This window comes from Lycorma delicatula, chromosome 9 (genome assembly GCF_047948215.1).
Source record: "Lycorma delicatula isolate Av1 chromosome 9, ASM4794821v1, whole genome shotgun sequence".
NCBI lineage: Eukaryota > Metazoa > Arthropoda > Insecta > Hemiptera > Fulgoridae > Lycorma > Lycorma delicatula.
In genome coordinates this window covers 116,938,257-116,951,480 of record NC_134463.1, presented here as the reverse complement: position 1 = coordinate 116,951,480, position 13,224 = coordinate 116,938,257, and the positions used below count along the sequence as shown (strand labels likewise).

General features: G+C 28.6%; 1 protein-coding gene across 2 annotated transcripts; it reads left to right on the top strand.

Moving 5' to 3' along the window:
* Positions 1–251: 251 nt before the first annotated feature.
* On the top strand, positions 252–11,212 carry LOC142329804 (actin-5C). 2 transcript variants are annotated; one of them, XM_075374623.1, is made up of 5 exons: positions 252–404; positions 2,601–2,751; positions 5,906–6,145; positions 8,133–8,271; positions 9,694–11,212. In XM_075374623.1, exons 2-5 carry the CDS (start codon positions 2,626–2,628, stop codon positions 10,317–10,319), a joined length of 1,131 nt encoding a protein of 376 aa, XP_075230738.1. In that variant the 5' UTR covers positions 252–404; positions 2,601–2,625; the 3' UTR covers positions 10,320–11,212. The 2 variants fall into 2 exon arrangements, with proteins under 2 accessions (XP_075230738.1, XP_075230737.1); XM_075374622.1 differs by lacking the exon at positions 252–404 and adding an exon at positions 1,156–1,310.
* Positions 11,213–13,224: the final 2,012 nt, after the last annotated feature.

The following is a 13,224-nucleotide window of genomic DNA, read 5'->3' as shown; positions in this document are numbered from 1 at the left end:
GTTCTCTATTCATTTTATGCCCATATATGGTATGAGCAATTCAGCCGGATAGTGGAGGGGAGTGGACGAACCCATTTACAAACAAGAAGGGGTGTTTAGTACTTACCGTATATTTACTACTTTGATTTAAAACAATATTTACCTTTTTATCTTATAAAATTACTTAATCATGAAAAAATTACGTCTGTAAAGATTTATTTTTTGGGTTCAATCTATTTTAATAGATAACATATTTGTATTATTGATAATTGTGTTATCCGGTACTTTTCTAGACATACACCCGATGGAAGAGTCCATTTTTGTCAGACGAGTCTTGTCTCCAACGGTTTAGTTTGTTCCTTCACTTCACTTGCGTCAATTTTGTAGTGGTGTGCACATTCGGTGACGTGTCTTCTTTTTCAAAGGTAAGAAATCTACATTTTTTTACGGAAAGTTTTAATAAATTTGACCTAATTATTACAGTTTAATGTAAATTTTAATGAAATATTGTATTTTCTTTTGTGGAAATTGTTTGATTTATTTCGTAATTAACGTGGTAAGTACCTTAAACCGGCTTCTTGCCAACGCGATATTATGTATTAGTATTAAGTGTAGTTTAACGTTAATATGTCAGTAAAAAGTAATCATTGTTCAAAATCAATTTTTGTTGGAAATTTAGCTGTTCACGTATTATTAAGTGTATTCACATGGTTATTCCGTCAGGTGGTCGTCTAAATTTAGAACCGTGTTAGAATTCATTCACAAGTAGATCGATTTTAGAACTTGGCACGTTCTTTACTACATCCTCATCTGTTTACGTTGTTATTTACGAAGCTAAATTAATCATTACACGTGTGTTAGTGATATTTTTATGTAGAGTTAAAAATTTTCACAAAGTTAATTGGGCGTGGTCTCAAGTTAAATAAAATTAATTTATGTAAACTAAAATATCGTTTCGTATATTTTATATAATGTTATATGTGCTATGTACTGTATTGCGGGAAAATTGCCATTGACCGGCTTTTTGTAGATAGACGCCATTTTTAACGGCATGGATATTACCCCCATGAAGGCATGCGTGCCACGATGTTGAGCTGTATACCATATATGGTAAAGAATACTCCTATTGGTTTAGAAGCATGCCCTTATTAGTGTAGCGGTGGAGGGGGTATAGAAGGGGTCCTGGAGGGGTATTTAATATTGAGGTGTGGGACCTTATATTACTGGAGTTGCCACCGCTTTCTGAACTCAGTTTAAGTTTGTGTTCCGTGTGTAGTGCGCTTAGAACTAGGATAAGGATTAACATAGTGGAACTATTTATTTATTTAAAAGTAAGTGTTGTGCGTACATATATTGTTAAAAAGTGTAGGTGATATTGTTGGAAGTGTTTTTCACTTATATTCTTTTCCAGTTATTTGTTGGGTGGGGCGTATGACAGCCATGCCGGTCCTTATATAGGCAAGATTTCTCGATTTGTTGTGGGTTTATTCAAGGATTATAATGTTTTTTATGTAATTTTTAAATTTATTTAAGCATTTGTTTTTTAGTTGACTTTTTTACTTGCTTGGTGTTCGGGGTTTCTTTGGGAGTAGTTAGGTTGACTTATGTTACTCGTATCAATTTTCTTCAGTTATTAATACAATTAATTAGTTCGCTTATGAAAATCATTCCGTAGCATAGTTATTATTATTGACTTTGTAATTGAAAGGTAAATGATCCCGAGCACTTAGTACGATTTTGTTTTCGACAACTTGCACCACCCCACCCTTTTTTTAAAATTTAAATTCAGTTTAGTTTGGCTGGTAATTAAATTATTATTATAGTCAGCGATAGTGTAACTTGTAATTAATTTGGACATTTTATAAAACCAAATAACTCGGAAGTAAGTTGATAAAATTCGAATAACAAGTTGAAATGAGAAATGCCAGTCAGGATTACAGAACGAGCTAGTTTTTTTTTTAAGTTGTGGAAATTAGTTGTGTATAATGAATCAATTCGTAAAGAAACTTTATGATCAATTATTAAAAAATCAAAATTATAGAAAACGAAATTCTTTTAATTATGTATGTTGTGTTATTTGCTTTTTATTTGATTACTAGAGTACAGTACATGTTATATATTGTCTAAGCCCAGTATGAAATTGTGAATCTTATGTTAGAAGTTATTTATTTCTAGATTAGCATTTCATAATATGATAAAATTTGAAAGAAGAAAATTACATATACAATTACAAAAGCAAATCTTCCATATTTTGTGTTGAAAGGCTGTCAATTGCCATGCTAAATTTTTACATTTTATAAAAAATAAATTTGGATTTTTTCCTTTATTTAGTTTTTTTTTAAATAAAAATGTTTTTGAACATTGGTGTTCAAAATACTAGTTTTTCTCTCCAGGTGAGATGATAGTTAAAAGCCCTGAATTTAAAAAGGAGCCAAAACATGGCTATTTTGGTTAGTTTTATCATATAACATTAAAGAAAAAAAATTGTTAAAAGAAACTGTCATTCAATTTTTTTTTTTTAATGTGTAGTGTTTTGTAATATTTACTTAAATAAGCCAATTTAAGTATGAATATAAATATTTAAAATTTTTGTTCACTAAGTTTTCTTGTTTTTGTTTCAGTTATATTAACTAACAATTATACAAAATGTGTGACGAAGAAGTTGCTGCATTAGTCGTAGACAATGGATCTGGTATGTGCAAAGCTGGTTTTGCCGGCGATGATGCTCCAAGAGCTGTATTCCCATCAATTGTTGGCCGACCCAGGCATCAGGTAAAAACCATTCTTTTATTTTTTCAGTTTTATTTCTATTAGTGGCTTGTTTTTCAGACATAGAAGCAGCTAAAAACTCATAACTTAACAAAACTTATTCATATCATTAATATAGAAACTGTTGGTGCATTTTTTTTCCTTTAGGGTCGTTATGTGGGACTTCAAATGGCTAAATTAGCTTTATTGGGTTGATTATTCCTTTGTTTAAAGAGACAGCTTGGAGTTTTTTTTAATTACATATTTATTTTCCTTAGTTAAAGCCATCTAGATCTAAGTCCATTTAAACTTTTAAAAAATTTATATTTTTAGCTTTTGTGTATTAGTTCAAAAAGCCAGAAGTAAGATTTCACGAAGTTCAACTTTTTTTAAGCTAACAAAAAGTTTTTATATGTACACAATATTTCAATATTCTATATTATAATCACAATATATTAAGTTAAAAATATCTGTACACAAGTATTTAACATATTTGTTTATATGAAGTTAGTGTAATTTCTGCTTCTAAATCTTCATTGAATTTACAAAAATTGTGATGAAAGGTTACCATAAAACTCAGGAAAGTTGTGAACCTATTTATAATATTACAAGAGCCTTAATAATATTTATATCAAATTCATTTTCATATTTAGTTACTCAAAATTGGAAAGTTAATGAAAATCAGTACAGGTAGTTCTTTAATGATATAATAATAAATATTGTGTTAAATCTGCTGCATCCTTGTAACGGTAAGAAAGCTAAATTGTTGCCCTAGTGAGCCAAGTTGTTTCCATTAGTGTAGTTTGCAAACGCCAGCTTTTTCCATTTCAAAAATTACAAGTAGTCATTGTTGACGTGAAATTTATATTAACATCATCTAATATTACCACGGCCTTTTAGGTTTTGTCAGGGGAGGTTCTGAATTACAAATACTCAATTGTTGAGTTACCAATAAACCTTTTGTTGTCTTCTGTATAAAAAAAAATGCAAATGCATTTGTTAAAATTATTTGGGGGCCCTCAACATTTTATGAATTGTTGAAAATCTGAGCGTGCCCAATTTAGCTAGCCTAGAAACTAATCCTTAAATTTGTTAAAAATATTTTCACTAGTGTCTTAAGTTAATTAATCGTGAGAAACTTTTTAGAGTAAGACAAAAAATCAAATCATGATATATTTAGTTTTTTATATTTGATATTTAATGTGTCAACAGTTTATGTAAAAGGTCAATGTGGTATTTAACAACATTAAATATGTCTAATATTTCAATTCAAGATTATCTTAAGTCATGTTCATGAATAATGTCTTTATATTGTAAAGTAAATGTTTTTAGTACATTTCTAACATGAAATAGTATTTTACTCTGAAAGAATTATCCTTAATTGCTCCAATTGCATTATCACCATTGGAGCAGTTACAAAATAAAAGTATAGCTGTATAAAATTTGTTTTAATAATTTGAAATTTCAGCAAATATTTTGATGAAATAACATTGGTAAATTTTTTTATTATAACATCAAGTAAGCCTGTAACAAACTATCCAAAAATTTTACCTGATAGTAAATTAAATGACTATATCAGAACCAGAGTAATGAATCTGTGAATTACAAAATATTGATTTATTATGCGAGTTTTTTAGAAAATTCCTTTAGAATACAGTACCCTTTTTTCATTGTTAAAATTGCAACATACAAACCTTAATCAACCGGAAATGGGATATTTCACATAACTACTAGCACAATTTGTGCCTAATTGAACTTAAGAAAAATTATTTGCATGAAATTAGCTTGTGTTATAAAAACCTTTAATCATTTTTTTTTTAGGTTTTCAATAATTTTTAACATACTTAGTCTGAGCGAGTACACATCTCCAAAATTCATAATGTAATTCACAATGTATTCATATCTCTGAGCAACCTAGTGTTTATTTCTTAATTATAACAGGCTGGTTTTTTAATCTTTAAAGATTAGTTGATTAATTTCAATTTGATTTAAAGTGCAATGTATTGTATATGTCAACTGAAATTTTTCATTTTCATTGTTTTACCGTTCCTTTTGCAGTTTTCTTTTTAGCTTCATTAGTGAATCATTTGATTTTGTGGCTTTAATTTTTTGTTAAATTTATTAATATAATTTTATAGACACCCTTTTATTTCATTATAGTCACAATTTTAATATTTGAAGAAAAAATATAAAACCATTGTATACAGTTCTAAATCTGAAACAACTAATTTTTTCTCCTATTGTTATGTTTAGGGGCTCGCCTTTTATGCTTACAAAGTGTTTTATTTTTTTTTTTGTTACCTTTAAAGAATTTTCTACTAGCTAAATTGCAATTTGTTCCTTGTATAATTTATTTCATACAGAAGTCATTGCTAATTAATTGTGTTTGACAATTTTTCATAGATTAGTTACATACATGAGTAAAAAAGTAAAAAAAAAAATATTATACCCTTGCTTCCTTTATAGATTTAAATAGTTATGAAAATTTATTTGTGGGTCAGTTATTTGTTTTGAAAAATAATTTTCTCCTTACATCTATGGTTTTGTTTCATATTCTCAACACCTTAATTTTTGTGTTTAATTATGAATTTCTATTTATAATTTCACCTGTTATTAAATTAAACAGCACTAGGTTGTTGAACACTTTTTCCTTTGAATTTTTGTAATCTAGAATTGCCATCACATTTGACACATGCTGTCAAAAAAATTGCATCCCATTATATATAGTCTTTATAAAAAAAAAAGAAAAACTTTGAGTAGTATTCACACAAGTCAATGATGTGTGATTAATTATTTAATTTTCGCTTTTTATTCAAAAAATATTTATTTTTTGATTCAATCACATGCAGATGAAAGTAAGTAGATTTTTATGAATTAATTGACTGCATACTTCAAATTAATTGTAGCATAACATTTTTTGGTCAGCTGAAATTAATCTACAGATCTTTCTTTATTAGTTGGATAAAGATATATGTTTAATCTGATAAAATTAGACAATGCAACCTATTTTAAATATTTATTAAACCTCCATTTATTATAACTCTGTTGTGGAGGAGGGGGTTGAAATGTGCCTATCTTGGTCTACGTAAAAAAATATTTTTTACACGTGACAATGATTGTGCATTGCCATAGACTAAAATAATACATGCTATTAAAAATATTTATATTATTTTTACAGGGTGTTATGGTAGGAATGGGACAAAAGGACAGTTATGTTGGTGATGAAGCACAATCTAAGAGAGGTATCCTTACACTTAAATACCCCATTGAACACGGTATTGTTACCAACTGGGATGATATGGAAAAGATCTGGCATCATACCTTCTACAATGAATTGAGAGTTGCTCCAGAAGAACATCCAGTATTGTTAACAGAAGCTCCATTGAACCCAAAGGCTAACAGAGAAAAGATGACCCAGGTATGTTTCATTTTTTTATTTTTATTTTATAAATATTGTGTGAACTTATTGATTGGTTTGGTAAGATGTGCTTTGATATTGAATATTGTTAATTTTCATACAAAAATTTGTTGCTTGAAACTCCATTTATGGTGTGAATATGTAATATAAAATAGCTAATATTAGCATTTCATTCCCATGTACACATGCTTGTTCATGTCTAGTTGTGTGCAGTAGTTTTCAACATATATTGAACTTTACAGTAGTTCTATGGCTGTATAGTGTTCTGAATCTTAGCAGCCATATTTACCTTTGAGTATATGTACTTAGATCTGTCATAAACTACAATTAATAAAGCAACAACAGGTTTATGCTTGATTAAAGTCACTTCATGATAAGATGAATTTTGTAATTATAAAACTACCAAGCTTAAGCGGGATTCAAACCCCAAAACTTAGATAAAAGTATACTGCCATGTAGTTTGGTAAATTTTGAGGAAAAGTATTAGTGATCATACTTTTATAATTGTTTTTCGTAGTATAAACTTATATTAAGAACTGATCCATAATTATAAAATCTAATACTTTGTAAAAAAATTTCTGATCGATCTAAAATTGATTCTCTTGGCCCAATTATAGAAAATTTCTTTTTGCCCCTCCCCACCAAACCAGTTAGTAAAATTTTCATGTATTCTATAATTTTTTAGTGGTAAAAATACTGCTACAGTATATAATGCCTCTACCAAACGACATATTCTTCCTGAAAAATTGGTTTTATCAACCCCGTTTTTATATGAGTACATTCTTTTAAAGAAACAATCTAAACATGACTAATTTTGGATGAATATGTATGTGTACTTGTAATTTTCTCTTTGTCAAATATATTTTACGGAAACCGTTTAACAATGCAGTTATGCCAATTTGAAGTTGAGAAGTTTTTAATAGAGACTTGGCATTGTCTTAGCCACAATGGAGTGTACTCATGAGCCTTCTTGTATATTTATTGAAGTTTTTATTTCATTCCAACTTCCTATATATTTACTACTAGAAATTTTTTAAGTTCACTGTTTTTGGAAATTACAGTTAGTAATTTATGATTAATATATTTGTTAAATCTTGTGCTTTTGTTAAAAGGATGTTTGTTGTCTGGTTGCAGCCGATAATAAACTGAGTTTATATTTTAAATAATTATACTTAAAACTTAAATTTTGGATTCTAGATAACATTTTAAAACATTTCAAAATAACTATTTTGGGATTTTTTTTATATACAGATGTTTTTGTAGTAATTACTTTGTCAAAAGTTGGCTAAATTGGTCGGTGACTAAAAGCATTTGCTGATTTAAGGGGCAATTGTCTTAACAGTTATTTTCTAATGATTGCTAAAATTTAAATTGGTATTGCTCATTAGAGTTAAGGAATGTTACTACTAGTACTTAGGCTAACTGAAGTACAGTTGGCATGGTTAATGTTACAGTGGAGAGGATACTGTTCTGCTAAAGGAAATCCTATAAATAACAAGAAGTCAGTTTTACTCCACTAATCCATCCCCAACCTACATGACTCTGAGCTTACTAAACTTTTTGACGAGTACACAGTAATGTTATGGAAAAGTAATGGAAGAAAAAGTTTCATCGTCTGATAAATATAACATGAAAATTAAAAGTATTACAAATTACACAAAAAGTAGCATATACATAGTGTTGGATAATTTGTCTATATTTTTTGCTCATTAAAAAAACTACTGCCATATCAATTGTCAAGGGTAATTTGTTTTCGGAAATATAATAATTGCATTCACTTTAAATAAGCATACAATCAATCATTAATGGTTGTTTTCTATTTTAAATTTTCAAAAAATTTCTGTGGACAGAAACATTAAAGATTAATGGTTGTTCTAAAAGATGGTTTTACTGCATCATTTGATCTGTAATGATGTATGTGAGCATAAGGAATTGTTCATATGTCAAAAATTGTAAGAGTATAATTTTATTTTGTTCTTGTTTACAGATCATGTTTGAGACATTTAATACACCTGCTATGTATGTAGCAATTCAAGCTGTACTGTCATTATATGCTTCTGGTAGAACAACTGGTATCGTGTTGGATTCAGGAGATGGTGTATCACACACTGTTCCTATCTATGAAGGTATGTATTAATTATTTAATAGATTTTGTTGGGTTATTGCCTATATTTTCCTATTCAGTTAACAATCTTGAAGCTGGTTAGCTTTGTCAGTTACCTCACTGTTATAATATCTACGTCTTTTTGAGTCATTAAAGCAGCCACAATATATTTATTTTCTAATTTCAGTCGCACAGTATTTTGTATTTTAATCTAATGACTGGTATACAAAATTCTAATTTTTCCGTCAATCTAGCACTAGTTTCCTGTGGGTAGTTAATTTCAAATTTAGTAGATTATGAAAAATGCCATGCCTGTCAGCCTGACTGGGATTTGAATCTGGGACCTCCAGATGAACGGCAGAGATCGGCAACTAATTAGTTGGTTTATCTTATCTGGTGGTTATTTTTATGTTTACTGAAATCTGGGATTGTGTAAAGAATTTTTTATATATTGACTTTTTATGCTTTGGTTAGTGGTACTTGCCCATGTTTTTCAACTAGCTCATTACACGCTAAATAAATTTAATTAAAATCCTTCTGTAGTTGATATAAACTAAACATGAATTGTTCTAGGATTATAATTGAAGCTTATTTATGAGACAAAAGTTTTTATTTATTCAAGATGAATAGAGTGCTTTTACCTGTGGTGTTGTACTATACTCTGTGCATTTTATGTAATTGGTAATGTGTGGTAGTATATGATAATTCATTACATAAAATGTACTGGGTATAATCACAGGTAAAGCACTATAAACATATTAATCTTGCATAAATAAAAACTTATGCTCAGAGTAAAGCTTTAACTACAACATGTATATAATCTACGATATTGTGTTGTATATTATCACAGTGTTATTGGACAGATTATTAAATAAAGGGGTCAGATTTGTGGATGTGTTCAATAGGATTTTTTTTATTGCTTTCAGGTTTTTTTTTACCTTAGTATATGTTATTTAACTTTAAAAAAATATATTTGAAATCATTCACTGCAATACCTTTCTTTTTTTACATAAATGAAAAAGATTTAGAAAAGGAGCTATTTAGTAAAAATTCTAAATCTGAGTGGTGGTTTTTTTGTTCCATATTTTGACTTTTAAGAGAACTTTAGTATTTATTGGTTTTTTATGTTCTTTGATAAAATTAACATGCAATAGTATTGTCTGAAAATTATAAAAGTTATTTGAGAATTGAAATGTAATTAGATCGAATATTACTATTTATATTGGAGGTGAAATTGATTTAATCTTTATTTGATCAAAGCTGAACTTTTTTATTTTGAAGTGTAGCTAGTATTAAAACAGTGATACTTGAATCTCCCAACTTGCTCACTTATGAGCACACCAGTACATTTTTCTAGTTTGGTCAGTGAAACCAATAAGTTTAACTATAATGATTTTTATGTTATTATTATATGACTACTGCATTCTGTTTTATTTCTGTCTAGGATACGCTCTTCCTCATGCCATCCTTCGATTGGACTTGGCTGGACGAGATTTGACTGACTATTTAATGAAGATCCTTACCGAACGTGGTTACAGCTTTACCACCACTGCCGAGAGAGAAATCGTAAGAGACATCAAAGAAAAATTGTGCTACGTCGCATTGGACTTTGAACAGGAAATGGCCACAGCAGCTTCTTCAAGTTCTCTTGAGAAGTCATACGAATTACCCGATGGACAGGTTATCACGATTGGTAATGAAAGATTCCGTTGCCCTGAAGCCTTGTTCCAACCGTCATTCCTTGGTATGGAAGCCTGTGGTATCCATGAAACAACGTACAACTCTATTATGAAGTGTGATGTTGACATCCGTAAGGACTTGTATGCCAACACTGTACTTTCAGGAGGTACCACAATGTACCCGGGTATTGCCGATCGTATGCAGAAGGAAATCACTGCCCTTGCCCCGTCCACCATGAAAATTAAGATCATTGCTCCACCGGAAAGGAAGTACTCAGTATGGATTGGAGGTTCTATCTTGGCTTCACTCTCAACTTTCCAACAGATGTGGATTTCCAAGCAGGAATATGATGAATCTGGCCCATCTATTGTCCACAGGAAATGCTTTTAAGCTACAAACTCGACCGGTCTCCCTTCGGCTAGTAACGCTGCCGACACGACTAAAAGACTTAACCTTTAATGTATCGTGTTGTTCCAAAGCCATCAAGGAGAAACATCCAAGAAAACTCATTCAGTTTTTGTATTATATTATTTTATATTATCGTAAATGCAGTTTTCTTATGTTTTTCTTTGTTTACATAACAAACAAATTGAATACTGCGTTGATACATTTTAGGCAAAGTTTCTATTATGTTATCACATCATAAGTTTTTTTGTTTTTTTTTTTGTATAATTTATGAACGATCATTTGTCACTATATTTTATTTATATCCATCATCACTGAGGTTTTTCTCAGTATCTTTACATCAATCATATATTTTATTTTAGTGTTAATTATTATATTCTTTATATAAAAAAAGACACGTTTTGCATTCCATTGTTTTTTGTTTCGTTTTTTTTTATGTTAGATATCTATATATTGCATTAAATATCTATATTTGCAAATTATGAAAATTTGTCAGCTCAACTGTCGTATAGCTTGTTTTTTTTAAACTGTATAATGTAAGATATTGATTAGTAATTTAATATATTGAGGTTGACTGATGGTGATAATGAATTGACGATAAGCAAATATCTTGTCATTATTGTGAGGAAGATGGATTCTGGCGATGTAGGTTCCGTTAATTCCTCTCGATTTATATAAATATTTAAAATGTAACCTGGACTTTTTTTCTACTTAAAAAAATTTCCCATTGTAATTTATAATAATTTTTGTGATCACAAATGGTTTGCACTAGGCCAAAGTAAGTATTATTTATATTCCCATGTGCAAAAATTAAAAAAAAAAACAGGATCATTAGAATTGTGGGAAATAAATCATTAAAAATTATATATATAAATTTATATGGTTTTATTAATTTTTTCATACCTTATCCTGTACTTATCCTTTCAACTAGATATCAGAATTTTTGCCAGCAAGGTGAAAATGCATTCACTTAGCATCATGGTTCATAAATAAAGTGAACTGATAATATTTTAATAACTTAAAATTTCAGTTTATGTAAAATAAACCCTAGATTTATTCAAAAAGGTTATATGGTCCTTTAGTAAAAGGACCATAGATTAACCACAGATTACTGTGCCTGTAAGTTTGTAGTTTAATTTATGGTGGTAATTGGTTTTTTTAATTCATTTACATCACTTCAGAGATTCGGTTGTATAAAAATTTATTTGAAATTTACATTACTGAGTAATGAAGAAAAATTATTACAATTTCTGTTAAAATGCATTTTAGTTTTGTTTATTATATACGAGGCACTATAAACAATGATAAATAATCCTTCAAGTATGTATATATATATATATTTATTTATTAATTAATTAATTAATACTTGTAACAATTTATATAATGTAGAAATAATACTGTTTTATCTCTTGAAAAATAATGAACTTTTGGTGGCATTTTCACTTTTGCTTAGGCATAAAGGGATTGATTGGAAAATTGGCTGTCCTTTTTTGTTTTTATTTGCATAGTAAACTGCAAAATAATGAGGGGCAGGGGAGGGGGCTATAACACTTATTAAGTTACAATGGTAAAGTTCACCAAATCTGGTTTTAACAAGCAGTAATTTCTAGCCATTAGGACTACAATTTTTATTAGTCATGCCTATTCATTTTGAGTTATTCAGCAGTGTATATGAAGTTTTTCATTCTTGCATCTTGGGTTGCCTTATTTTGTTTTGCAACATAAATTGTGATTTTTATATATCACCAAGAGAACCTTTTGTTAGATTCATGCTCCGCTGTTAATACTTTAAGGTGATAATGGATGTGACAATTTATATAGGATTAAAAAATTTTTGTTTATATATGAAGTTAAATTCTAAATTAAATGATTTTTTCTTAAGACAAAAAAGAAACTTTTAATAAAACTTGACAGTCAAATCGGTTTAGATGATTCATGGCCAATTAAAAAGTAAATGGCAGAAGATGGTTCTAAGGTGTGCAATTTTTTTTAAAATTTAGTTTTTGGTCGTGAAATGTTTTAAAGTAAACAAAAATTGAAATATAATGTAGAAAGAACATATGACTTATTTTTTGTTCAGATTCATTCTACTAGTATTGAAGCATAAGATTTTGAGATGCTAATAGTTGTTTTTTTATTATTGAACTTCCAAATATTGGGTGTTGCTAGTTAATATAAGGGAATTAATAGTTCAGTTTATTCAACTAATTAGTTCTAACAGTATATTTCATTTTATTTTTTGATTTTAAAGGTAAATGTGATAACTTGAAATTTTAGTAAAGAAAAACTTTCACAAGAAAGTATCTATTTTGTTGAAATTAATATTAAATATGATCTGACATTCATAATCAAAAATGTAATTTTTGTTATTACTAAAATGCTAGTATTACACATTCTATTGAATAATAGCAAAAACAAATTTAAAAAGTAATTTTAAAATAAATGTAAATATGGATAATTTAGAAGTAGGCTGATACATTATGAATATTTAGAAATTAAATCTGATTAAACGCTTCAATCAATTCAAATTAATTGAAGTGTTAAAATTTGTAGAGTTAACATCTTGCTGCAGTTTGTGTTGGGGTATTCTTTCTATCAATTATTTATTTCCAGTGACTCATACACATGTATTTTTTAATATTTCCAGTACAGATTGACATGTTATCTTTGTAGGATTGGAGAATACAAGAAAAACCTACAAAACAAATGTTAGCACTTTGAGTGCCACCTATATAGGAAGTAAAACGATTTTAATGGCCAATTTTTTTTCTCATATAATTTCATTCAGTTCACAAAAAAAATGTATTAGTAATATAACTGTAACTTGAGTAAAAAATACGTTTTTATTGTTTGTTTTTTTGTGTGGTGACACATTGGCTTCATGTGGTCA

Excerpts from the sequence above, each read along its gene's own strand:
- LOC142329804 (XM_075374623.1), top strand. The coding sequence starts at position 2,626 with ATGTGTGACGAAGAAGTTGCTGCATTAGTCGTAGACAATGGATCTGGT. Across the intron at positions 2,752-5,905 it reads TTGGCCGACCCAGGCATCAG|GGTGTTATGGTAGGAATGGG; the intron begins GTAAAAACCATT and ends TTATTTTTACAG. Across the intron at positions 6,146-8,132 it reads ACAGAGAAAAGATGACCCAG|ATCATGTTTGAGACATTTAA; the intron begins GTATGTTTCATT and ends TCTTGTTTACAG.